Here is a 26,516-nt window from a genome sequence, read left to right on the forward strand (position 1 = left end):
GTTTGTTTTCTTTTAATTAAATCAACTGATTGTAATTTTGACGTCAAACTAAAACATTGTTTCAAACACAACTCCGGTTCTCTCATTTACTGTAAAACATACATTTTATAGAGTAATCATAAATTAAGTAGATCATTTTTCGAAGGGTTTTTTGACTCTAGAAGAATTTGTTTACTAGAAACGAGTTAAAAAATCGCTCTTTGCCATGAAATGGTTTTGAAGCCCTGCCATAGATCGTTTTTCCAGCAGCTTCGGGGTTATGTCTGAGATATTTGAGAGCAGTAGACGTTCCTTACTAAGTTTGAACATTTGGGCGGAAATCCCAAATGTTTTCTGTTTTGAACAGTGAAAGTTGTTCGGATGAATGATGTGGACCAAATCTTTCCATTGTTGCATCAGATAATTAGCAAGCTAATTCATCTTAAAGAGCACATTTACATACCTTAAATGTGGGTATTAACTTGAATGAACAAAAAGAGATTTAATTTAAGTACTTGCACAAACCTGGCACATTTATTAAATTCCCTAAAACAACTAAATCCTATACTGTATACTATAGTGGCTCTCTGCTGCACATCACAGCCCGTCAAAAGACACAACATGTCTGTTTCTCTCCATCTTTTTATTAACTTCATAGTTTAAACAAGAAAAAGTGACATTTGGTCCATCGTGTGCTACAAATTAGCTGCTGCAGTAGAATCCTATAAGGTTTGCTGTAAAAGTATCACTTATCAACCAACAGATGTTGTTTTGTGTTTTTTATGCTTTGTTTATACATTGTGTGGCAGACAAAGATGATATGATGATGATGAAGATGCAGAGAAACAGAAGAAGGCTCATTAAAAACCACAACTGAGCCGTCGTCAGGGATGTGGGGCCCGGTTTACCAAAGAGGGGTTCTGGTCAGCACACCTTTCCAGCTGTGAGAGTCAGCCACCTGAAACAGAGTAACGCCGTCAGGAAGAGACTCGAAAGACACATGCAAACATCCTTCCTTTAAAAAATGTCCACAATCCAACATCTAAAGAACTTGTTTGACTAACATGACCTTAAAGAAGGTTTTAGGAAAGACTGCAGCAGTTCAGGTGGTTGTTAGATAGATACATTCATCGTTTTAACTTCATGTTAGTCTCAGTAGGCATCATTTCTGTTATCTCACCTGCATTTTTTGACAAAGAAACATCAGCTTCTGGTTGAGACATTCAATCTCCTGAGGAGGAAACAGACTAAACGTTTAGGTGGATGCAGGCTCCATCAGAGCGGTCGCAGACGAAGGATAAATGCAACTTACCGTAATTAGTTTTTCATTGTGTCGAAGTTTGATCTGAGGCAGAAGGTCGTTGAGTCTCTGGATCTGCAGAAGAAAAACTCAATAGGCCCATGTTGTGGAAGGTAAGTTAAAAAAGGTTCTGCGCCTAATTCTGAACCACCCAGATTTACACTGAATTAATGCATCTGCATCATTTACAATATCCACACTGATATTGTTTATTAAGACTCAAGTTCTTCCTCAGAGAGTTAAATAACTTTTCAGTCAACAACCATATGAACTCACAATGCACTATTTGCAATCCAGTGTCAGCCAGCAAAGTCACATTGTTTTGCTTGTTTTTATTTCTCGTTGCTCACATGATGAGTACATTAATGTGGCTAAATTAGTACCAAAGCAGCTCAGATTGTTTTTCTTGCTGTCACACAGCAGGACTGAAACACGTTGGATTTAAATTACATCTGAAGTCACTTTCACAGAAACATGAGGTTCATTCTGCATTTTTAAAACATTTTGACTTTACTGAAGATGAGCTAAACTAAGCCAAGCTACGATATGATTGAGAGGAATGCACGCAGACACAGGTGTAACCCTGCAGGTTCTGTCCTGAAAATACGATCGACTCTTTTCTGCCTGAAGAAAACCTCTACGTTTACAGCAGTTCAATCCTAAACAGCGTTTTTCTTCAATGTTTTGGCTCTTCTCTCTTTTTGTATTTGTGCATGAATTTTCACTGTAAAAGCACAAATGAACCATAAAGAAAATGAACTTCTGGAGAACTGGTTGCTGGAAGGATGCTCCCCTAAAAAGCTCAATTTATTCCAATCAATCATTAATGTTCTGATAAAGCCTGAACGGACTGATCACATTGCACCACTAAGAAACTATGAAACTAGCAGTTGCTGCCTTCTTCCTCCATCATGTGGAGCATCTTACCCTCGTGTCTATGGCCTGCAGTCTGGTCTTCATGCTCTTGTTGATTACAGTCATTGGAACGGTTCTGGGTTTGGGGCGCACTGAAGCACAATCACAACGCTTGGTTAAAGGAAAAACACAATTTTACTGTAGTACACAAATGAACCGTTAACTAACTGACCATTGACCCTTAACTGATCTTTGTGAAACACTTGTTAGTTACCTATTGTAAAGGACCCAGTTCTACACCATAAAATGGGTCTGTTGTGTGTTCTTAAAGCAAAGATGCAGTTGAAACCAGATATTTACATACACCAGGGTTGTCCAAGTCCAGTCCTACAGAGCTGCCACCCTGCAACCTTTAGATGCGTCCCTTCTCCAACACACCTGAATAAAATGGCTGATTTCCCTTATCAGCATTCAGTCATTCAGCTCTGCAGAGGCCAGGTCATTTATTTGGTTCAGGTGTATTGGAGAAGAGATGCATCTAAACATGGAGACCCCTGACTTACGCTGTATAAATAGACACAACCTTGTTTCTCTGACATTAAACAGGACCAACCTTTTCCCTTTTTGGATCCGTTATGATTACCATAATTTTTTTTTTGGTAAACAGCAGAATAATAAACGAGATATTTTTTTCTTTAGTCCGAGATTTAAATACACTTTTTAAACTGTAGGACTTGGGTCAAACATTTTGGGGGTTTCCTCTCTTAATAGTTTGGTGGATTTTTGGCCCATTCCTCCTGACAGAACCAGTGTAACCAGGTCAGGTTTGTAGGCCGCTCAGCTATCACGCATATTTTTATCTCTGCCCACAAATCTGAGACTAAGATGGGGGTTTAGTTTGATTTCCATTGCAGGATCTTTAGGGTTGTTGTCCATATGGAAATGCCCTTTGTGCCCAAGTTTTAACATCCTGACTGAAGCCATCTTGATCTTGCTTCAAAATGTATGTTTTTCTCTCATGATTCTATCTACCTTTGCAGTGCACCAGTCCCTTGTGCAGAAAAACAGCCCTGCAACATGATGCTACCACCACTGTACTTCACAGTTGGGAAGATGTTGTCATGTTTACACGCTTCCCCCTTTTATTCCTTCAAATGTAACGATGGTTTTTATGACCTAACACTCCAGTTTTAGTTTCATCAGGGGATGAAGGGCATTGACCCTGTGTGAATTTGCAAACTGTAATCTGATTTGTTTGTTCATTTTGATGAGTCGAGAAATTTGGTAAAGGTCTCATTTTACCGGGAATATTAACGCTCCCTAATATGCTTCATCCAGCATCTTCACAAGGTATTTTACATTTAACTGTTGGAACAGGTGAATGTGGTACCTTCAGACATCTGGAGATTGGACCCAAGGATAAACCGGACTTGACGGGGTCCACAATCCTCTTCCTCGTTTCTTGGCTGATTTCTTTTGATTTTCCCATGATGTCACAAAAGGAAAACGGTGTCTTTCCAGTTAACTTGGCTGCACTAATAAAAGGCTTACAAAGCAATGGCATCATCACCTGGACTTTCCCGAACTGTTCATCAGCAGAGCTGTGTGCAGGTTGTTTTGGTGTTACATTGTCCTGAAACCAAACCTAACCACTTTCATCTCCTCCTAGATGGAACCCGGTTCTGAGGATCTGTCAAACATCATTTGTGTACATGCAATAAATCCCTTTGCATAACATTTGCAGTTGCGTCTAGAATCGCTGCCAGCACCAGCCTATCTCAAACCATTACACTAAGTGTATGCAAACGTCTGACTTGAAAAAAATAATGAAAAATATCTCCTATTATTTTGACATTTAGTAAATAGACACAGTTTTGATAACTGACCTGACACAGGAAATAATTATCCTGATTTAATGTCAGACACTGAGGTTATTTTTCTTTAAAGTTTAAATTTCTTGTTTCAACCGTATGTTGAAAACCATATATTACAGTATACTGCAGTATTTTTATCATATATAACCGACTATACATGTAGTAGTGAGGTTAATAGATTTATGTTTGTTGTGAATAAAGGTGTCTTATCATTAAATTGTGTAATTAAATAAATGCATCATGTAATCTGTCTTTAAATCTCATTTAGCAGTTTTTCTTCATGTTAAAGGTATTTAATATGACCATTTCAGCAATAAATTCAGTTCTGATGAACATTTCTAGATTTTTTGAAGCTTTGCGGACATCACTGCTGAACAGAGGGAGAGTCAACTGTTACCGTGTTGAGAGAACCTGGTTACTTCAAGCACATGGGGCCTGCGGAGAAGCACAGGCGTTATTACCGAGCGACTGATCGGCGAGGAAGGCGTGTGGATGTACACGCTTCACGTGTTCACATACGTGTGTTTACTGTTAGCAGGGATGGAGCTGTTCAGAGGGATCAGGTGGCCGCGGTGATTCCTTATCTGCACAGATGACATTTGTAAAATAGCTTTAATTTATTTAGTATAACCTAAAAATGTGTGTATTTTGCTGAAGCATTCAGTGAAACATTCATGTACCTTCAGAACGACGTTGGGAGAGTTCAGCCCAAAAGTGTCGGTGAGAATCTTTTAAAGAGATGTCAGAAAATACACATCATCAAAAGAAACAATGTTTAAACATTAGTAACTTAAGACAGGAGACAAATAACCCAATCATTTAATGATCTTCAGCAATCCCTGTGGTTTCCCTTTCTTCTCTTCCTGTCGCTGGCTGGTGATGGGTTGTGAAACCAGTAACAGATGCATCAAGGATCATTCACCAGCCGGGCTATTATTGACACATTTCAACGACAGTTAACCCCAAAATTATTCACACCCCTGATAGATTTAGATTTACTTTCATTAAACCAAAAAGTTTGTTTCTGACAGGAAGTGAGACGGCAACCGTATGTGAAGAAAAAACTACTTAAAAGGAAAATCAGTTTAGACAAAATAACTTTTGTTTACATTTTATTTAAAAATGTCTAAAAATATTTCTTCCCATCTCAATAATTAGTGGGAAAATCTCTATTAGCATTACAGCAACCAAACCCTCCATTTAACAGCCCAGCAGCTGTGGGAAAAGGCAGTAATATTCTTAAATAAATGGATGAAAAGACAACTGGTTCCCTCTCAAAGCCGACGGCGGGGGATCTCTTTATTCACAACACAACTCTGAACACATCACCAACAAAATTCAAAGAATCCCAACATTTGATACAAATTGGGGCGTATATATTCAAAGTCATATCATTGGTGTGTATGTGGAAATTCCAACCAATCTGCTCTCATCTTGTGACTTACGTAAATGCTTTTGGCCCTCTGGTCTAATGTCCAGGCGACCTGTCAAACCTCAGGTTGTAATAATAATTCGTCCCAACTGGACTGTTTCTGACCGGCCTACGGGCTCGCTTCACAATAACAAGTTCATTAATCTCTCCTCATGCCAAGAACCTTTCCTCAACTGAACACGTTCCTGGACAGGCCTTGCGTGCTGCTCAGAATCACTCTTAATTTGTTTCCAGAACAATTTATACCAAATTTTCTTTCACATAAGGGAAAAACAACAGTAAGACTTTTTAATCTACCGAACAAAATTGAATCTACCACAGAGCTTCTTGCATGTTTCCACTGGTCCCATGAATCCCCTTCAATGCGTTCGTGTTGGTTTGGTTGTTTCTATCATAGCCACAGACACTAACAGTCCTGCTGCATCAACAGAATGTCTCCAGGAGGTCCGAAGCCGACCCGTGATGAGCTGGCAGACAGAACCTTGACCTTTTTTACTCAGTGTTGTCACATTACAACCACAAAGTTTAATGCGCTTTATTTTGATGTAATCTGAGAGAATGAAACACACATCATTTTTTTGTTGTTTTCAAATAAAAATCGGAAAAGTGTGGCGTGCATTTGTTTTCAGAACGTGATGAAAGTGATCCAGCCTTACTGAAAGAGACAAACTAATAAAAGTGAATAAAAGTGAAGGGGAAACAGAGGATTTAGTTACCTGTGTGACTGTGGTGACCTGAGCTGCAGAAGGAAAGGAGATGTCTCGAAGAACCACGACTCCGTCTGCGATAAGAAGTCAACATTAATATAAATAATAATTTAGAAACCTGTATGACAGTTAATATTTAAATAAATACACAATCAATATATACTTTGCTCTCAAACAACGTTTAAAGTAAGATCACCAGTAAAACATTTTTGTGGAAGAGTTAAGAACTGCTTTTGTTCCTTTGACTGATAAATGACCCTACAGGAAGTCATTAAGTTGTTAAAAATTGATTTCTGGTTGTGAGCTGATTAACGAGTGACGAGAGAGGTCAAACCAAAGTTCAAATACATAAATCAGTTTTCATTTTAAAAGGTATTTACAGAAATCCATCTACTGAAGACAGAAATATTGCCCATCAGTGATGCTGTTCACGCTTAACAGGAGCCGAAAGGGCTCAGATCTAACTTATAGTTTATAGCCTGCTGAAAATTTTTATTGTACAAATAACAAAAATTGACCCGGAAATTTAAAGAAGAGTAATATCAAAATATTCGAGGGCAGCAGAAAAACCAGGAAGCAACAATTTATCACAAGTTAGTGATTGTATGTCCACTACATCATATAGAAAGCTCAGGTGAACAATGCTGTCTTAACGTTGTTTTCTAATAAACAAAACTTAAAAAATGTCATTTTACACCAAAAACAATTTTTTCTATTAATTTCACATTTCTGCTCCTGTTTATTTACATACAAGAGGGATGTCCAGCTTAAGTCCTTAACCTTAAGGGACACCCTGCAGGTTTTAGATGGGAACTTGTTCCATCACAGCTCATTTAAAAGGTTAAATCACCTCCTCAACATCCATCCATCCATTTTCCATTCCTGATTCTTCAATACAGGGTCGTGGACCTCCTCAACATGCATTCAAGCTCTCCAGAGGTCTGTTGACCCAGGGCGCCATCTAATACACGTAGGACTCCAGCCCTTGAGGACCAACTTTGGACACCACTGATATAGAACATACCATTATTTGGTCCAGTTCAGTTTACCTATATGAAACCGATCCACACCAGATGTTTTAGTTATTTAATTGTTTTGGGACGCCTTCATGTATTACTATTGTTGTTGCTGTATTATTTAGACATTCACGATATATCGGCATTGACATCAGTATCGGCTGATGTAGTCATATTTTAACACATCGGTTTCGGTCCGATAAGTAAAAACAGGCCGATATTAACGACCGATGTTTGTTTCCATCTTGTTGCCATGTGGTGTTTGTTTAGTTATGTGACAGTGATAGTGATGCAGTGCAGGATTGTGGGTGTTTAACTGAAGCAGAGAAGCGATGTCAGCAGTGTGGCTGTCTTTTCAGCATTGAAGGAGTAGGAAAATAAGATATAATATTGGTAAATATGGGTTATCGGCCATACCGGCAATCTTATTGTCGATATTGGCCTAAATGTACATATCGGTGCTTCCTGAGGGTTACATCTTTGTTCTTTGTGCTCCTTCTCTGGTCAGGAGAAACAGTATTTATAGACGGACCTGGCTGACATGGCTGGACTTGAACAAATTTTGCTGAAAATTATTACCTTTAACCTATAACCTTCAGTTCAAATCTGTTGGTTATTATAAACTCAAAACATGTTTTTATAGAAGCCCTTGGCTTTAGATTACTGCTATTTATTTATTGTTCATAAATCAGGAGAACGAAAAGAGTCTGGTCAGAATAAATAAACAGGCGATGTTGATTAAAACATTACCTAGTGACAAAATCATCCAAAATCTGCCCGGACCGGATCTTTTTTTGGCCAACAACTGTTTTTTTTTAAAGGGATGTTTCTGTTTTGTTATTGTTTGTTTGTTTTGATCTGCAGCTTTCAGCAGCAGGTCTGATAATAAACTCGTGTCTCCAGGGAAAAAGCAGCGCTGATGCGTCACTTCAACGAGGTAAAAAGAAGAATTTAACGTGTCAGAAACGCTTAATTACTGAAGTAAAAGAAGCGTTTAAAAACTACCAAGTAGCCCTCATTTATGTGTTGACAAAACGGTCGCCATGGAAACACATGCACATTTTCCCGCAAAGCTTAAAGGGGGGGTTACAAGTTACAAACCGGATTTGTCAAGGCGCTCCAGAGCGATCCAGACCGCTGGAGATTTTTCCAAACTGACAGGAGTCATTTTTTTTGTTTTTCCAGCCCGAAACCACAGCTTATTACACTTCCGGTTAGTAGTTTCAAAATAATATACACAGAGGAAAATATTTACAGCATGTCACAATAAAATTTATTTCAAGCAGTTTTCCAAGAATTATTACAGGGCAAAAGAAAGCAATTTTCATGATAAATTAACTAGTTACACAAAGGTCACGTGTTTCCCGAGAAATACATTTATGTTCATGAAGTCATGAGAATGACCCCCTCTGGTGGTCACAGCTGTTAACTACAAGTGAACCACACGGGTTTAAACTTTTCAATTCAATTCAAAAATACTTTATTAATCCCAAAGGGAAATTAAATGTTGTTGTAGCTCATATTATGAAGGTTTCCTCAAAGAGTTGTTGTAGATGCTGATGGCTGCGGGCAGGAAGGATCTCCTGTAGCGCTCCGTCTTCCAGCAGATCTGAAGAAGCCTCTGACTGAAGACAACTGCTTAAAACTGCTTCCTTTTTTACTCCCAACCTGTTGGGACTGAATGGTATTTCACGAGTTGCCAATGGCAATTATTTTAAATATTTGATAAGTTTTGCAGTTTTAAGTTGTTATTTTACAACAAACCTTTTTGTTTAGTGCCAAAACCTTTTAGTTAACAGCTCTAGGTGCTGGAGAAGTTTATTTTTTTATTTTTTTATCAGAACCGTGGTTTCAAGACAAGAAAATACCAAGTTTGGATTTATGTAAACTATTACTTCTAAACATGTTAATTTGGTGAGTTTAGCAATTCAAATCATTACATTCAAAACATTTCAGGATATACGTCTCGTTTAGTTGTAATTGCTAACTGTGAACACCAGAGGGCGCAAAGTTACCAAAGTCTTGCTTAACTCAACAAAAATAAATTCCTCTGAAAAAAATGTATGTAAATTAAATCATTCTTGTGTGTTTAAAAGGTTTCAGCAAACCAGCAGCTTTTGTCCTAGATGGTTTTGGGACTCCATAGATCCACAGGGAGGACCATTATCAACAGATGGAGAAAACATGGAGAACCTTCCCAGGAGTGTTTGACCTACCAAAATTACTCCAAGAGCTCATCAACAACTCTTCCAGGAGGTCACAGGAGAACCCAGATCCACATCTAAAGCTCTGCAGGCCTCACTGCCTCAGTTAAGGTCAGAGTTCATGATTCAACTGTGAAGAGTCAAGACTGGGCAAAAATGGCTTCCATGGGAGAGTTCCAAGGTCAGAACCACTTCTGATCCAAAAGAACACAAAGGCCCATTTTATATATACCAAAACACATCTTGATGATCCACAGAAAATATTATGTAGACTGAAAAAAAACAAAAGTGAAATTGTTTAGAAGGTGTGCGTCCCGTTACTTCTGGCTATTTAAAACAGCTTAAAAATAGAATGTCACATTGACAATCAAGCACGGTGGTGGCAGTGTGATGGTCTGGGGCTGCTTTGCTGCTTCAGAACCTGGATGACTTACTGTAATTGATCGGATCACAAATTCTGCTCTCCACCAGGAAATGTCCGGTATCAGCTTGTGAGCTTAACCATAAGGTCACTTGGGTTATGCTGCAGGACAATGATCCAAAGAAGATTAAGTCCACGTCTGAATGGCTCAACAAAAGAAAAGATAGCTTGGAAGTTGCCTATTCAAAGTTAGGACTTAAATCCGATTGAGATCCTGTGGCATGTCCCTAAATAGTCTGCTTGTGCTTAAAATGACTAAACCATATTTTGCAAAGCAGAGTGGGCCAAAAGTTCTCCATAACGATGCTAAAGATGCGTGATGCTGCTGCCAAGCGCAGAACAACCAGTTATTAGGATTAGCTTTAGTTTTCCGTAGAGCCGGGCTGTTTTAATAACAGTTTCCTTAAAAAACGGTGACTGTATTTCCTCAAGTTTTCTTTGTCTGACACCAAAATTTAGGTTTGACATGAAAAATCAAAAAGTGAAGGAATCTGTAAGGTGATAAAAACTTTTTCACACATAAACCAGACTTTACTTTTAATTATTGATTGCTTCTCCAGGGAGAAAATGCGCTGACAACAATTTATTGTTCAGTTACTCCCCCACTGACTAAACAGCAGAACGCCAGGGAGCTCCAATTTACAGAGAGATCAGTGAGATGATAAAGTAAATGTGTGAAATACAACGGGATAAGCACCTGGATGGTTTCAGATTGTCCATCCAGATCCGGTTCGCTGGCCTGACGGAGAACAAAAGAAACACGAGAGAAAAGTGAATCTTTTAAAGGCTGTAGTGTTTCCAGACCTCCTCCAGCCTCTTCAGGTCATTTTTACAGACACGTTGGCATCATAAATTTGATTAGATTTTGTAGCTCAGTTAAAGTTAGCAGCAGCTATCAGTTCCTGCCTTTAACCCAACAGATCTGTTTTACATTATAGGCCAGAAATCTGGAACATCAGATACCTGGTTCTGTGGCGCTCCACTTTCTCACCTCCTCTTGTGACTTCTCCTGGGGGAGGTTTAAAAGGCCAGGAGACACCTGAGATGTCTCATTGTTGCAGAACGTCCTGTTCTCACCTGTCTCACTTCTTTACTCCTCTGACTTTAGCGACCACTCAGTTCAAAAATTGCTCATCTTTTCTTACTTGTATTTTTCTTCTTCTTTTCATCACCTTCCTTTTGACTCTTGCCTTTGTCGCCCAGCACCATGAGTCTGAGCCGTACCAAGCGTATCAGCTCCAGTAACTCGGTCCGGAGCAGCAGCGGCTCCAGGAGGCTCAGCGGCTTTGGAGCGGGTCAGGGGGGCTTCAGTGGCGTCTCTCTGAGCAGCAGCTCCCTGTACGCTGGTGCCAACGGGCACCAATCTGGTCTGAGGGCCTCACTCACATCTCTGTCAGTTAACAAGAGTCTGTTGGCTCCCCTGAACCTGGAGATCGACCCCAACCTGTCCATGAGCAGAGCCCATGAGAAGGAGCAGATCAAGAGCCTCAACAACCGCTTTGCAAGCTTCATCGACAAGGTAAAGAAACTGGAGCTGAGGCTGTTTCCATAAACAGTAAATATTTTAGTGAAATTATGAAACGTTTTCTACATGTTTCTGGTCGTGTAGATGGCTGGTTTGATTGTTAAAGATGGCAGAAAACCTTCATTTTTTTCATCTTTTCAACCACAGCTCTTGGACCAGGAAGTTTTAAGGTCAAACAGTTTGGATAACATTAACAGAGAATCTGTAGGTCATTACGAGCTGACGAGTTCAGCCCATTCAGCACTAAACACCATTAAAATTCACTTCTTTGACCTTTATACTAGATAAATAAAAGTTCTATTAAACATAAACATAAGCTGTTTTATTTTCAGGATGTAGAGAAAATTAAAATAACTAAAACTTTTTAAGTCACGCAGTTTTAAATCTCTTTCAGCAAAACAAGAAAATCTAATTTCTAAAATTTGAAGCAGATATAACAGTAACAGCAGCAGCCTTTATAATATTTACTGCAGTTATAAATCAGTAAATGTGAGCAGTGTCCTTTGTTGGAGATGCTGAGGAAGGTGGACTTGACAGATTTCCCACCAAAGGAGGAACCATCTCTGTGATATCGCTGGACATCGATCCCCTTCTCAGAGAACATGTCTGCCTTCTCACGGCGTGGATAACACCCTGACAATAAAGGCTTTGTTGATCTCAGAGCAGATTCCTGTCATGCATTCGGTGACAGAATTCCAACTGGATAAAGCCCAGTCTGCCTACATTTATAAAAATGTGAATTCTTTGTGTGTTTGTTATGCTCTTAAAATTTATTTAGCATTATTCTGCTAAAATACCTTACAGCACATTAATGCTGTAAGGTATTTTAGTGAGTTTAATAGTGAGTTTGGTGACGACTAAAACAGGGAATTATTGGACAAATTCAGTGTTTTTCAAATTAAACACAACATATAACAAGCTAAATAAAAAAACATCACATCTATCCACACTTACAAAGTATACTTTTTACCTTTTTAAATCATCTCCATAAGAAATTGTGTTTAATAATTTGACAGCTAAAAACAGTTTAACCATAAGAAAGGAGAAATAAATGAAAACTGAAGCAGAGTGATAATCGGACCTGCAGTAATGCGATGCCACCTGGTCCCTCCTAATGAAACATTAAAGAGCCAAATTCTCTCATGCAGAGAAGCAATTAGTTCAATGTAAGAAACAAAGTTTCACTTGTTGCAACATGACCTACTTTAAATCTTAATGAAAATCAAAACCATTAGAGGATATAATGGCATTTATTGACATTTCTTATTGCAGAAATGATCTCATGTGTGACTTTAAAACATCCATTTAAAACCCAGAAAGTAAAGAATTCACCTGGGATTTAAAACAACTACATTCTGAACTGATAGTTCTGGATATTTAAGCTACCTGTCCCATTTGATTCCCATTGAGTGTGACTGTAACCTGATAAATCCGGTCTGACATGATGTGGTGCAGCCTCACAAGGTCATTATTCTGCTCTGAACAGAACCCAGGCTTTGTCCAAACTGGGCTGCAGGCAGGATACCTGAGCTGAACACATACTGTGTTGGGCTGCAGTTAACAATGACGTTTGTTCTTGGTACATCTTCTGGTTTGTTACCTTTATTTTTACCAAAATTGCACCTTAAACAGTTTCACATTTTGTCGCCTTCCAACCACAAACTTCTCATTTTTATTGGGATTTCATGGGATGGACCATGTAGTGCGTAATTGTGAAATGACAGGAGAATGACTGGTTTGGATATTTGTTTTTACAGGTCAAAAAGCTGAAAAGTGCAGCATATATTTGTAATCTGTCAATACTTTGCAGTACCACCCAAGTCTTTGGAGCTGGATGATTGGCATTGTTGTCCTGAAAGGGGAACCTCCACCTCAGTCTCAAGTCATCTGCAGCCTCCAGCAGGTTTAACCCGCCAGGATTGTCCTGGATTTTAGCTCCATCTGACCAGGTTCCCTGCCTCTGCTGAAGAAGCATCCCCACAGCATGATGCTCCCACTACTGTGTTTTATCGTGGGGATTGTGTGTTCAGGGTGATGTGAAGTGCTAGTTTTCCATCACACATAACATTTTGCATGTAGGCCAAAAAGTTCACTTTGGTCTAATCTGAGCAGAGCATCTTCTTCCAAATGTTTGCTGTGTCTCCTTCATGACTGAGGGCAACATGCAAACAAGACATCTTATGGCTTCCTTCAACAATGACCTTATTCTTTCCACTCTCCTGTGAAGGCCAGATTTGAGGAGCGCACAGCTTAAAGTTGTTTATGTCAACTGATTTTTCCACCTGAGCTGTGGAGCTCTGCAGCTCCTCAGGAGTCACCATAGAAAGAGTTTGGCACAACTTCTCCACAACTTCCACCTGGTCCTGTCTGCTGTGTTCCTTGGTCTTCATGATGCTGTTTGTTCACTAATGTTCTCTGAGGCCTTCACTGAGCAGCTGGATTTGGGCTCAGATTAAATAACTCACATCCTGACTTTGTTCACTGATTAGATGACCTCTGAAGGCAACTGTTGCACCGGATTTTATTTAGGGGTATCAATTCAATTCAATTCAATTCTGTTTTATTTATATAGCGCCAATTCACAACACATGTCGTCTCAAGGCACTTTACAACAGTCAGGTTCATACATTCCAATTAATCCTAATCATTGAACAGTTCAGTCAGATTCAGTTATTTATTCAAATTGGATAAAACGTTTTTCTATCTAAGGAAACCCAGCAGATTGCATCCAGTCAGTGACTTGCAACCTCCACCAGAACCAGGCTCAGTGTGAGCGGCCATCTGCCACGACCGACTGGGGGTTTGAGAGAACAGAGCAGAGACACAAAGAGAACAAAGAAGCACTGATCCAGGAGTACTTTCTATGGGAAGGAAAAGTAAATGTTAATGGATGTAGCTCCTTTAGTTGTTTCACCTAGAAAGACAGAACAGATAAACCCTGAGCCAGTTTTCAAGGTTAGAGTCTGAAAGAGAGCACATAGAGTTAGTCACAGTAGAAGCTCAGTCAATTTCCATGTCTAGGAGGGAGAAAGGGTTAAACACTGAAAGACAGGGCCATGTGGATCATTGGTAGAGGGTGGGCATTAAGTTGTTGCCAGCAGAAGCTCGGATGATTCCCCTCTCCAGAAAGGTGTCACAGGCAGACACAGAGTCAGGCCAGGTGTAGCTTCTAGGAAGAGAAAAGAGAAAGAACAAAGTTAAAATCTGAAATAACAGCAAATAATGCAAAATTGGAGAGTAGTGTGAGAATGTAGCGAAGAGGGTGAAAGTGGTCATTATGTCCTCCAGCAGCCTAAGCCTATAGCGGCATAACTACACAGATAGTTTCAGTTCAGATTATTTAGTTAAACGGCGCTTATTTACAACAATGTCGTCTCAAGGCACCCCACAAAGGGTCCCACTGATGGTCATTGTTATACTAAAAACTACAATGATTGGGATACCTCTCTCTGTCAGTCTGATTATAACCATTGGAAAAGAGAAGGAGTCATACAGGTAGCAGAAATGGAGGGTGTGTTTGCACCTCAACCATAACTGAGCCGGTTTAGGCTAAACCTGACTCCCCCTTACTCCAACCAACAGGGAGGGAGGAAGACGGAGGTAAAAAATAAGGAAGATAGCTCAGGATAAACTAAGCCACTCTAACTATAAGCTTTATCAAAAAGGAAAGTTTTAAGCCTAGCCTTAAAAGTAGACAGGGTGTCTGCCTCATGGACTAAAACTGGGAGCTGGTTCCACAGGAGAGGAGCCTGATAACTAAAGGATCTGCCTCCCATTCTACTTCTAGAGACTCTAGGAACCACCAGTAAACCTGCAGTCTGAGAACAAAGTGCTCTGTTAGGAACATATGGACCAATCAGATCTCTGATGTATGATGGAGCTAGATCATTAAGGGCTTTATATGTGAGGAGGAGAATTTTAAATTCTATTCTGGATTTAACTGGGAGCCAATGAAGGGAAGCTAAAATAGGAGAAATATGATCTCTCTTTTTAATTTTCATCAGAACTCTTGCTGCAGCATTTTGAATCAGCTGAAGGCTTTTAACTGCATTTTGTGGACATCCTGATAGTAAAGAATTACAATAGTCCAGCCTTGAAGTAACAAATGCATGGACTAGTTTTTCAGCGTCACTCCTGGACAGGATATTTCTAATTTTGGCAATATTCGGGAGCTGAAATAAGGAAATCCTAGAAACCTGTTTAATATGGGATTTAAATGACATGTCCTGGTCAAAAATAACACCAAGGTTTTTTACTTTATTATCAGAGGTCAATTTAATGCCATCCAGGTTAAGTGATTGACTAAGCAGTTTCTTTTTTAAAGACTCCGGTCCAAAGACGACAACTTCTGTCTTGTCTGAATTTAGAAGCAGAAAATTTAAAGTCATCCAAGTTTTTATATCTTCAAGACATGCTTGTAGTCTATCAGAGTAAAGGATATTAAATACATATACAGTACAGATCAAAAGTTTGGACACACCTTCTCATTCAAAGAGTTGTCTTTATTTTCATGACTATGAATATTGTAGCTTCACACTGAAGGCATCAAAACTATGAATTAAAACATGTGGAATTATATACTGAACAAAAAAGTGTGAAACAACTGAAAATATGTCTTATATTCTAGGTTCTTCAAAGTAGCCACCTTTTGCTTTGATTGCTGCTCCGCACACTCTTGGTATTCTGTTGATGAGCTTCAAGAGGTAGTCACCTGAAATGGTTTTCACTTCACAGGTGTGCCCTGTCAGGTTTAATAAGTGGGATTTCAAGCCTTATAAATGGGGTTGGGACCATCAGTTGTGTTGTGCAGGAGGTGGATACAGTACACAGCTGATAGTCCTTCTGAATAGACTGTTATTTGTATTATGGCAAGAAAAAAGCAGCTAAGTAAAGAAAAACGAGTGGCCATCATTACTTTAAGAAATTAAGGTCAGTCAGTCCGAACAATTGGGAAAACTTTGAAAGTGTCCCCAAGTGCAGTCGCAAAAACCATCAAGCGCTATGAAGAAACTGGCTCACATGAGGACCTCCCCAGGAAAGGAAGACCAAGAGTCACCTCTGCTGCGGACGATAAGTTCATCCGGGTCTCCAGCCTCAGAAATCGCAGGTTAACAGCAGCTCAGATTAGAGAACAGGTCAATGCCACACAGAGTTCTAGCAGCAGACACATCTCTAGAACAACTGTTAAGAGGAGACTGTGTGAATCAGGCCTTCATGGTAAAATAGCTGCTAGGAAACCACTGCTGAGGACAGGCAACAAGCAGAAGAGACTTGTTTGGGCTAAAGAACACAAGGAATGGACATTAGACCAGTGGAAATCTGTGCTTTGGTCTGATGAGTCCAAGTTTGAGATCTTTGGTTCCAACCACCGTGTCTTTGTGCGGCGCAGAAGAGGTGAACGGATGGACTCTACATGCCTGGTTCCCACCGTGAAGCATGGAGGAGGAGGTGTGATGGTGTGGGGGTGCTTTGCTGGTGACACTGTTGGGGATTTATTCAAAATTGAAGGCATACTGAACCAGCATGGCTACCACAGCATCTTGCAGCGGCATGCTATTCCATCCGGTTTGGGTTTAGTTGGACCATCATTTATATTTCAACAGGACAATGACCCCAAACACACCTCCAGGCTGTGTAAGGGCTATTTGACCAAGAAGGAGAGTGATGGGGTGCTGCGTCAGATGACCTGGCCTCCACAGTCACCGGACCTGAACCCAATCGAGATGGTTTGGGGTGAGCTGGACCGCAGAGTGAAGGCAAAAGGGCCAACAAGTGCCAAGCATCTCTGGGAACTCCTTCAAGACTGTTGGAAAACCATTTCAGGTGAAGCTCTTGAAGCTCATCAACAGAATGCCAAGAGTGTGTAGAGCAGTAATCAAAGCAAAAGGTGGCTACTTTGAAGAACCTAGAATATAAGACATATTTTCAGTTGTTTCACACTTTTTTGTTCAGTATATAATTCCACATGTTAATTCATAGTTTTGATGCCTTCAGTGTGAAGCTACAATATTCATAGTCATAAAAATAAAGACAAGTCTTTGAATGAGAAGGTGTGCCCAAACCTTTGGTGTGTACTGTACTTGCCACACTTTTCAGCAGTGAATAAATTTGAAAACCATGTAGCATTTTTCATCCTGGTCAATAATGCTCTACACTGTGTTGGTCTGTCACCTAAAATCAAAAAATGAAAGACAAAAAAGGTTTGTGGCTGTAATGCGACAAGGTTTAGGAGGGTGAATACTTCTGCATGGCACTGTGTAATATGGGCTAAATGACTAAGAGATGCCTTCTCAGGTCACTTTGTGTTTGTTTTTTTTCTATCTGAGTCATTGTAGAAACACGACCTCCAAAGAGGGAAACTTGTACGAAGTACGGATAGTCTGTCAGCTGGCTGATCTTCATGATCTCAGCTTCATTCTCATTTCACATGATTATTCCCAGAGAGAAAATTATGCTGTGAATTTTCTGCCAAACGCTGAGATCCCAGACATTTCAAGCTGACGAGGTTGGAGTTCTGATGTGAGCCCATTCTCGGGCAAATCATGTGTTGAATAATAAAGAAAAGGTCTGTGCTTTAACTAATGGTTCAATAAATCTTAAGTCCAACGATGTTTTCAAGTCAACATCAAATAAGCTGTTTTAATAAAGCCTGTTTAAAGACATATTTGTTGTACCTGCAAAAGCGAAGCGAGGAAGTTTCAGCAAACATAAAAAAATAAGATAATAAAAACTGAACAAATATCAAAGTTTTTCAAAGATATTTTACACAAAACAAAAGGTGAAACATTGATATGCAAGGTGGGATTTAAACATTTCTTGTCTTCCTCTCTTACCCAGGTCCGTTTTCTGGAGCAGCAGAACAAAATACTTGAGACCAAACTGGATTTGCTGCAGGTACACGGTGTTACCCGGTCTAACGTGGAACCCTTGTTTGAGGCCTACATGGCAGGTTTGAGGCGTCAGATGGACCTGGTGAACAACGACAGAACCAAACTAGATGGGGAGCTGAGGAACATGCAGGGCCTGGTGGAGGACTTCAAACACAAGTAAACTGAGAGTCCTGTTGTCTCCGGTCATATGTGTCCTTACGTACACTAACATGTCAGACTGCCCTCTTTCTGCCACAGATATGAGGAGGAGATTAACAAGAGAAACAACCTGGAGAACGACTTTGTCATCCTGAAGAAGGTCAGGACACAGACACTTTCAGTCACTTTCGGTCTTACAGGTGTGCCGAGTAAGAAGATCCCCTGTATTGTCAGATTTTGCTGTCTATATTGTCCCGCCTTCCCCAAAGCATAATAAAACTGTAAGGAATTTCTCATAAATTAAATGGGAACAGAAACAAGGCAGTTTTTTTCTGTACAACTTGTTTAGTGTTTATTATGTTTTTATTTCTATACTTCTTGGTCTGAAAGGTTTAAGAGCTTTCAAAGAAAAACATTTCCAGTTTTGTGTATTCTTAAATGAAAGATTATTTTTATATCTGAGCCAACACTCAGGTCTAGGTTGCTTTTTCAATTGCAATATTTAAAAAATTTTCCTTTTTAAACCGAATTTATGATTCAACCAAATTGTGCCTTTTATTCTTCATCGTGAATTATCAGTCAGGAATATTGTCTCCAAATCTGGAAACATTTCATTTCAATTCAGCTTAACGTTATGGAACCATTTCACAACAAATGTCCTCTCAAGAACAACTGGTCCATTTCTTTTCTTATTAAACAGAAACACACAGCAAATCTAATTCATACCACTCCAGTCCCGTCACATAGAGTGATCTGATACAGTGGCATTTAATGCAAAACAGTCTAGTTCAATTTATAATGCCAACTAGCCAAATGTTTTGTCTATTAATATATAAAGACGTCCAGCCAATCGCATTGAGTCATTGGCTTTGCTCATGTGGAAAGGAACAGAATTACCTGGAGGTTTGGGAAGGCAGAAAGCAAAGAAAGAACACTGGTCGAGGAGCACTTTCTATGGCGAAGGAAATCTGAGTACACAGCAGCTCAGTTAGTGGCCTAGTCTACTAAAGAAAAATAGTTAAATGATGAATTGCTGGGTTAGTTGATCAACCAGGGGCGCCAAACTCATCAAGGGCATGAGTCCTGCAACCTTTACCTGCCCCCGGTCCAACACACTGAAATTAAATGGCTGAAGTATCTCCTCAGCAGGATGTCAAGTTCTCCAGGGTTCTGCTAATGGTCTAATTATTTGATCCAGTGTGCTGAAGCAGAGGCACGTCTAAACGTAGCAGAACAAATGAACTCGATAAACGGAGTTTGACTCCCATAAATAAGATGGACAAACAAAGACTCAACCAATATCATTACTCAATAAAACATTAGTCAGTATCAGGTTTTTACTTCTATGTGTGATTTAAATGATACTTTTAATCTCAGAAAAATCTGTTGTAAATTATAGTTTATATGAAAAATTGACCCTGAACAGATCAAACACTTCTCCTGTCTAAGAGACTAACACCACAGCTTTAGACTATTATGTTTTATAGTTATCTGAGTACATTTTACCAATCCAGAGATGTTTGTCCACACATTTATTAACTTGGCATCGTGAGCAAATTTCGGGGGCTCAGAGGACTTGGTCTGCTTTTACTGGGAAGGTTTGCTTCTCTAGTCTGACACCTAGTGGTTTTGTAAGGTTGCACATCAAGGACCCCTTCCCACAAAATTAAGACTAAGCTGCCATATCTGCTTGATACTTTTGCCCCTGGTTGTTTTGAGGATGCAAACTATATTTTGCAGTTGTTTATTATTGAGGTGGTAGTGCTGCAGACAGCTGTGGTTTAATCATTTAGGATATGAAGCAGGACATGTAGCCAAGCTTAGACCCAATCAGGCCAACACCGGACTGACAGCACTCAAAGTAATCACAACATTGTTGACAGTCAGAAGCTGTGGAAATTGACCCCCATTTCTGGTCACACTCCAATCGAAATTATTATACCAGAATCTCACCCAACAGTTGCTAATGTCAATAAATGATATCTGTCCTTTTTATGCTCAGAGACATGGAAAATGGCACAGTCCTACTAACTGCCTCAGCTGCCAAGCAGATTGCTAGAAGACTGAGGGTGTTTTTCAGGATGCGGCATGTATCTGCCAGTCCGTCAAAGAAAATCCCTTGTTCTTGCTTCCTCTCTTGTGCTCAAGTTAACTCTAAACACCTGCAAAAGATTCCTGAGACCTTTAAAACTCCCAGCCTGGTTCATCACTCAAAACCCCAATCATGGGTAAGACTGCCGACCTGACTGCTGTCCAGAAGGCCACTATTGACACCCTCAAGCAAGAGGGTAAGACACAGAAAGACATTTCTGAACGAATAGGCTGTTCCCAGAGTGCTGTATCAAGGCACCTCAGTGGGAAGTCTGGGGGAAGGAAAAAGTGTGGCAGAAAACGCTGCACAACGAGAATAGGTGACCGGACCCTAAGGAAGATTGTGGAGAAGGGCCGATTCCAGACCTTGGGGGACCTGCGGAAGCAGTGGACTGAGTCTGGAGTAGAAACATCCAGAGCCACCGTGCACAGGCATGTGCAGGAAACGGGCTACAGGTGCCGCATTCCCCAGACCTGGGCTACAGAGAAGCAGCACTGGACTGTTGCTCAGTGGTCCAAAGTACTTTTTTCGGATGAAAGCAAATTCTGCATGTTATTCGGAAATCAAGGTGCCAGAGTCTGGAGGAAGACTGGGGAGAAGGAAATGCCAGAAGTCCAGTGTCAAGTACCCACAGTCAGTGATGGTCTGGGGTGCCGTGTCAGCTGCTGGTGTTGGTCCACTGTGTTTTATCAAGGGCAGGGTCAATGCAGCTAGCTATCAGGAGATTTTGGAGCACTTCATGCTTCCATCTGCTGAAAAGCTTTATGGAGATGAAGATTTCATTTTTCAGCACGACCTGGCACCTGCTCACAGTGCCAAAACCACTGGTAAATGGTTTACTGACCATGGTATCACTGTGCTCAATTGGCCTGCCAACTCTCCTGACCTGAACCCCATAGAGAATCTGTGGGATATTGTGAAGAGAACGTTGAGAGACTCAAGACCCAACACTCTGGATGAGCTAAAGGCCGCTATCGAAGCATCCTGGGCCTCCATAAGACCTCAGCAGTGCCACAGGCTGATTGCCTCCATGCCACGCCGCATTGAAGCAGTCATTTCTGCCAAAGGATTCCCGACCAAGTATTGAGTGCATAACTGTACATGAATATTTGAAGGTTGACGTTTTTTGTATTAAAAACACTTTTCTTTTATTGGTCGGATGAAATATTCTAATTTTGTGAGATAGGAATTTTGGGTTTTCATGAGCTGTATGCCAAAATCATCCGTATTAAGACAATAAAAGCCCTGAAATATTTCAGTTAGTTTGCAATGAATCGAAAATATATGAATGTTAAATTTTCATCATGACATTATGGAAAATAATGAACTTTATCACAATATGCTAATATTTTGAGAAGGACCTGTAGTTTTACTCAATAAATGAGGTTATTATTGAAAAGTTCAATTATTTCATTAACTGTATCAATAAGTGAAACACATATAGATTAATTACACACAGACTGTTGTTTTCACACCCCTATTCCTGTTATTTAGGGTGATTTTCCACTTGCAGCCAATGAAAACATGACATTTAACATTAGAATATCAGGCCAATAAAAATACCTGCTTAAAGGTTGTTATTTTCAGAGAGTGCTTTTAATCTGACAAATGAGTCTCATCTGAACACATATTTTATTTGGTAAAGATTTCCACATTTCGACATATTTTTCTTCCAAGGTTTTAAGCGTATTTTGTAATTTTGAATCTTTGTATATTTTCAGGATGTAGACTCAGCCTACCTGATCAAAGCAGATATTGAGGACAAGGTTGGAGCTCTGAGTGATGAAATCAACTTCCTTCGCAATGTTTATGAGGAGGTATCAAATGGTCTTAATACCACTAAAACCTTCATGTTTCCCTTTTTTGGTCTGAAGTCACTTTCTTGATAAAAACTTCTCCTTCCATGAGTTTAAAGATTAACTGGTGGTATTTTAACCAGCTAGCAGCTCTGTAAAGCGTATGTTGGTTCAAATCTTCTTCCAAACTTTCATCATTTAGAACAAATAAAAAATAAATAAAGCCAGAAAAGAAAATGTTACTGTGTCATTTCCATCAAAACACGCCGACCCTTACTTATAAACCCAATATAAACCCCTCCTGAAACCTTTCCACTTTAAATATCAATATTAAATTCTTTCATTTAAGTCTTAAACTTTAAATCATCACATTTGTCTCAGAAGATTTCCTCCTGTCATGTCTGTTACCTGCACCAGGAGCTGCGTGAGCTGCAGGCCAGCATCAAAGACACCTCAGTGGTGCTGCAGATGGACAACAGCCGCAGCCTCAACATGGAGCAGATAGTATCTGAAGTCAAATCCCAGTATGAGGAGATTGCTGCCCGCAGCAGAGAGGAGGCAGAGGCCTGGTACAAGAATAAGGTATAAACGTAATATGCTAAAACAAGCAAATCTTATACCTATTGCCATGTTAAAAGATTGTCCATTTTTAAAGGTGAAAAGATGACAGGTTGTATGATTGTTTCCAGTTTGATCAAATGTCCGTGCAAGCCAGTCAGTTTGGAGATGAGCTTCGCATTGTGAAAGGAGAGGTTGCCGAGGTCAACCGAATGATCAGCCGTCTGCAGAGCGAGATAGAGGCTGTGAAAGCGCAGGTGTGGCTGCAAGCTAACATTTATCCAGAAAAACCATGATTAAGATCCATTACAGATTGTTTTGGTGTCTTCTGCATGCTCCATCAGCGAGCCAGTCTGGAAAACCAGTTGGCCGAAGCAGAAGAGCGTGGGGAGCTGGCTGTGAAAGAAGCTAAAGCTAGGACCAGAGACCTGGAGGACGCTCTGCAGAGAGCCAAACAGGACATGGCCAGACAGCTGAGAGAGTACCAGGTGGGTGGGGAGCGTTGGAAAGGAGAGGAAAAATAAAAGGAATACTGAGGGATGAAGACAGACTGTTAAATGAAGTGAAATTATTCATTTGCTTCTCTCTGCAGGACTTAATGAATCTGAAATTAGCTCTGGACATTGAGATCGCCACTTACAGGAAGCTTCTTGAAGGAGAGGAAGACAGGTAGGAGAGAGGCGAAGGAAGATCCATAACTCTCTGCACCTGTACAGAAACACATTTGAAAGAAATCCATAAAATTTTCAGTCACCATTAAAACAAAGATAGAACACTTTGTACAAGTGACAGAAAGTCACGAGTCATGTACAATCCAGAGATAAATGCACCCTTTGCTTCAATCTTATGCAGCAGCGAAGACTTGAAGAGGTTCTTTTCTTCCTGACTGTATCAGTCCTCTGCATTGTTGAGGAGAAATTTTGAGCAACTCCTCTTTCCAACATTGCTTCAGTTTATTGAGGTTTCCAGATGTTTGCTTCTGCATAGCTGTCTTCTGTCCCACCACAACATTTCAGTTATTTCTGGCTGGTATATTTACTCTGACAAGGGAACTGCAGCACCTTGATCTCTTATTTTTCTATGGTGTAGATTTGATGCTGTGTTTGGGATTATTGCTCTGTTGGTGGCACAGTTTGGGCCAAACCTCAGATGTCGCACAGATGTTCTCACATTTTACTCTTCATGATTAATTCATCTTTCCAGGTCCCGTGGCAGCAACAAGCCCTGATCATTAGTTTGATGTAATTGTGTTAAAATGCTGTTTTTCTTATTTTCTAACAACCATTGTGTTGTGCATTATGGCCAAATATCTCTGCTTTGGGCTTGTTCTTAAAGAAATGAAGTTCCTTCAGATGCAACCTAGCACACCTACTGTATGTTAAAAACCCTTTCCAGGTTGATGGGGAGCAACAGTTGCTTCTATTTGGCCATTGCTGATGCCAAACCTACTGGGTATGTGGTCATACCAGCTGATGATCAAATTAATTTAATTAATAGCACCTAGCAGATACTCCTTGGCTGTACCAAGTTTCATGCCATTACGGCATAGACAGACTTTCTTTTTCCTCTGTCTGTAAATGTGCACTTTAAAAGACCCGTCGACTGTCGAAATTGATCACTTTTCAACTAAATGCTTATTTGTGAAGGAAAATATGCTAAAATACCAAAGGTATATTTGAAGAGTGTATAACCTATGACATTATCAGTGAAGGCAGTAACTGACAGTAGTTGCTGGGAAGAAAACAAGCAGTGAGATCGAAAGAAAGACAAAACTCACTGGATGAGGCCTGAGACATCCTGACTGAGGAAACATAACCGGTCTGTGTCGGTGCTCTCAGAACAGTTATTATTTTTTAAAGTTAACTAAAATATGCAGACCTGAAGCTACAGTTAGCGAATCTATAGAATTTAAAACACATCAAAATCTAAACACAGTAATTCAAGAGACGGATTACCTCGTAAGAATGATGACAGTTCACATATGAGCAATATGAACTCAGTATTTGTCCCAAAGTAATGAAAACAGATTTAGAGTGTTGTGGGGGTGTATGTGTCTTCATCAATAATAATAATAAAAATGCAAAGATATGATGACCAGATGAATGAAGGGTTATATTTAGAATGCCATAAATCTCACATAATCTCACAGTCACACTCCACTAGGAAAGAGAAATATCATTTAACTTTAACCTTGAAGTTTTCCTTTCTTCCTGTTTAGACTTGGACAGCAGTCCATCATTAACATCCAGGCCGTTTCCAGCCCCAGTAAGTAACAACGTTGAGGACAATACTGCATATTCAAGAAGCTGATATCTTCACTAATAAGACGTTACACCCTCTGGTCAGAGGGAGGAAATCTGAGAACATAATTATTCTGATCATTTTTACCAACTTTTAAGAGAAAATGACATTTCTATTTAACTTGTTTTCATCCTTTTTATTCTCTTCTCTTTCCCCTGATGTTTCTCCCCAGTTCCAAAATATAGCAATGGCTACCAAAGCAGCAGCAGCTCTCCAGCTCCAAAACTGCTAATCAAGACCATCGAGACCAGAGATAACTCCAGATACAGCTTTCACTAAGATCCCACACCAGCTCCCTGTTCAAATTTGGTTTTGGGATGCATGCACACCTACGAATCAGTCAGTCAGTCAGCTTTTATATAAAATAGTTGATATTTAGGCCATGTAATCTTAACAATTACTGTAGAACTATTACTAGGGACCAGTTGTATGGTATGTGTTAGTAGCCACTCTTTCTTCTTTAGGAAAAACAATTGTTATTACTTCAATTTAACCCATAATAATATGTGAAGAAGGTGATCCACTTATACTATTGTTAGGTATTAATGACAACGTAGCCCAAAATTAGCTGTGAGTTGCATTTAAGGTCAATTTAACTAATAATCAGACAGAAATGTAATCATGGGTTTGAATTTAATTTATCAGTTATGTGTCAATTCACAAATAAACCGAATCTTAACAAATGGGTTGTGTTTTTTCTCAAATGTAACAGATAAAGGTACAAGAGACAGTTTCTTTCTTTATAAAAAGCAAAACAATTTTTTTTTATAATTTACATGAAAATGTGACAGTGCCCTCTGGAGCCAACTGTCAGGAAGAAAGGTCTAAATTACTGTAGTAAACCATTATAAGGATTAAACTACGTTGACGTTAGTACCTATGCTAACATTAGCTTAAGTGTTAGCATAAATTATAGATAAAATAATAAAAAAAAAACAATTTAGCTAATAATCGAACATACATATATGAGTTGCCTCATAGCAGGTTGCTGGGATACATGAGTGCGGCCGCCATATTGGACGCGCCTGATCTACCTATTAAACCAACACAAGCAAACAACATGAACTTCATAAAACAATCCAAAAAAGTCACATGGAATAATGTATGACTGGTGTGTTCTCTCCAGTTCTGACACTAACCGGTCAATACAGCAGATATACAGAAACGTCTGCTGCCTGATAACCAGCACTCAGGCTCAGATCATTCGTCAGCCTGTTCTTACTTTTTTTCTGGGTCTCTGTTTTGCGCTCATTGGACACAGTAGGGGCACATGTTCCTTGCAGATTTCTCAAAAATATCAAACCGATCCTGCAGGCCTGCTATGTAGTCATGAAATGACCGAACCAAATCCACATCATTGCAAAGGTCTAATTCTACTGCTTGTAGGGCAATACTCCCACCCTGGAAACGCTCTAGGAAGGCATTCCA

The 26,516-nt window shown here is 39.8% G+C and overlaps 2 protein-coding genes across 5 annotated transcripts; one reads left to right on the top strand and one right to left on the bottom strand.

Annotated features, from left to right (window-relative positions):
- Positions 1–603: 603 nt before the first annotated feature.
- On the bottom strand, positions 604–8,392 carry si:zfos-1056e6.1 (uncharacterized protein LOC107988029 homolog). 2 transcript variants are annotated; one of them, XM_047348883.1, is made up of 9 exons: positions 8,265–8,392; positions 6,157–6,221; positions 4,689–4,736; positions 4,528–4,592; positions 4,406–4,443; positions 2,207–2,286; positions 1,292–1,354; positions 1,160–1,210; positions 604–937 (listed from the first exon to the last, which is right to left on the bottom strand). In XM_047348883.1, the coding sequence occupies exons 1-9, from the start codon at positions 8,329–8,331 to the stop codon at positions 884–886; spliced, it is 531 nt and encodes a 176-aa protein (XP_047204839.1). In that variant the 5' UTR covers positions 8,332–8,392; the 3' UTR covers positions 604–883. The 2 variants fall into 2 exon arrangements, with proteins under 2 accessions (XP_047204839.1, XP_047204840.1); XM_047348884.1 differs by lacking the exon at positions 8,265–8,392 and adding an exon at positions 7,914–7,990.
- Positions 7,476–25,771, top strand: LOC124857567 (intermediate filament protein ON3-like). Of its 3 annotated transcripts, XM_047348880.1 has the most exons (13): positions 7,476–7,556; positions 8,028–8,100; positions 9,260–9,478; positions 10,992–11,307; positions 18,151–18,359; positions 18,441–18,501; positions 22,155–22,250; positions 22,647–22,811; positions 22,919–23,044; positions 23,132–23,275; positions 23,380–23,456; positions 25,006–25,052; positions 25,261–25,771. In XM_047348880.1, the coding sequence occupies exons 4-13, from the start codon at positions 10,996–10,998 to the stop codon at positions 25,365–25,367; spliced, it is 1,344 nt and encodes a 447-aa protein (XP_047204836.1). In that variant the 5' UTR covers positions 7,476–7,556; positions 8,028–8,100; positions 9,260–9,478; positions 10,992–10,995; the 3' UTR covers positions 25,368–25,771. The 3 variants fall into 3 exon arrangements, with proteins under 3 accessions (XP_047204836.1, XP_047204838.1, XP_047204837.1); XM_047348882.1 differs by lacking the exon at positions 8,028–8,100 and having other exon boundaries at positions 7,489–7,556; XM_047348881.1 differs by lacking the exons at positions 7,476–7,556; positions 8,028–8,100 and adding an exon at positions 8,245–8,376.
- Positions 25,772–26,516: the final 745 nt, after the last annotated feature.

The sequence above is a fragment of the Girardinichthys multiradiatus genome, chromosome 20 (assembly GCF_021462225.1).
Source record: "Girardinichthys multiradiatus isolate DD_20200921_A chromosome 20, DD_fGirMul_XY1, whole genome shotgun sequence".
NCBI classification, from domain to species: Eukaryota; Metazoa; Chordata; class Actinopteri; order Cyprinodontiformes; family Goodeidae; genus Girardinichthys; species Girardinichthys multiradiatus.

Excerpts from the sequence above, each read along its gene's own strand:
- si:zfos-1056e6.1 (XM_047348883.1), bottom strand. The coding sequence starts at position 8,331 with ATGACTCCTGTCAGTTTGGAAAAATCTCCAGCGGTCTGGATCGCTCTG. Across the intron at positions 4,593-4,688 it reads CTCCCAACGTCGTTCTGAAG|ATAAGGAATCACCGCGGCCA; the intron begins GTACATGAATGT and ends TCATCTGTGCAG. Across the intron at positions 4,444-4,527 it reads CCTGCTAACAGTAAACACAC|GCCCCATGTGCTTGAAGTAA; the intron begins GTATGTGAACAC and ends GCTTCTCCGCAG.
- LOC124857567 (XM_047348880.1), top strand. The coding sequence starts at position 10,996 with ATGAGTCTGAGCCGTACCAAGCGTATCAGCTCCAGTAACTCGGTCCGG. Across the intron at positions 18,360-18,440 it reads GTGGAGGACTTCAAACACAA|ATATGAGGAGGAGATTAACA; the intron begins GTAAACTGAGAG and ends TTTCTGCCACAG. Across the intron at positions 23,045-23,131 it reads TAGAGGCTGTGAAAGCGCAG|CGAGCCAGTCTGGAAAACCA; the intron begins GTGTGGCTGCAA and ends ATGCTCCATCAG.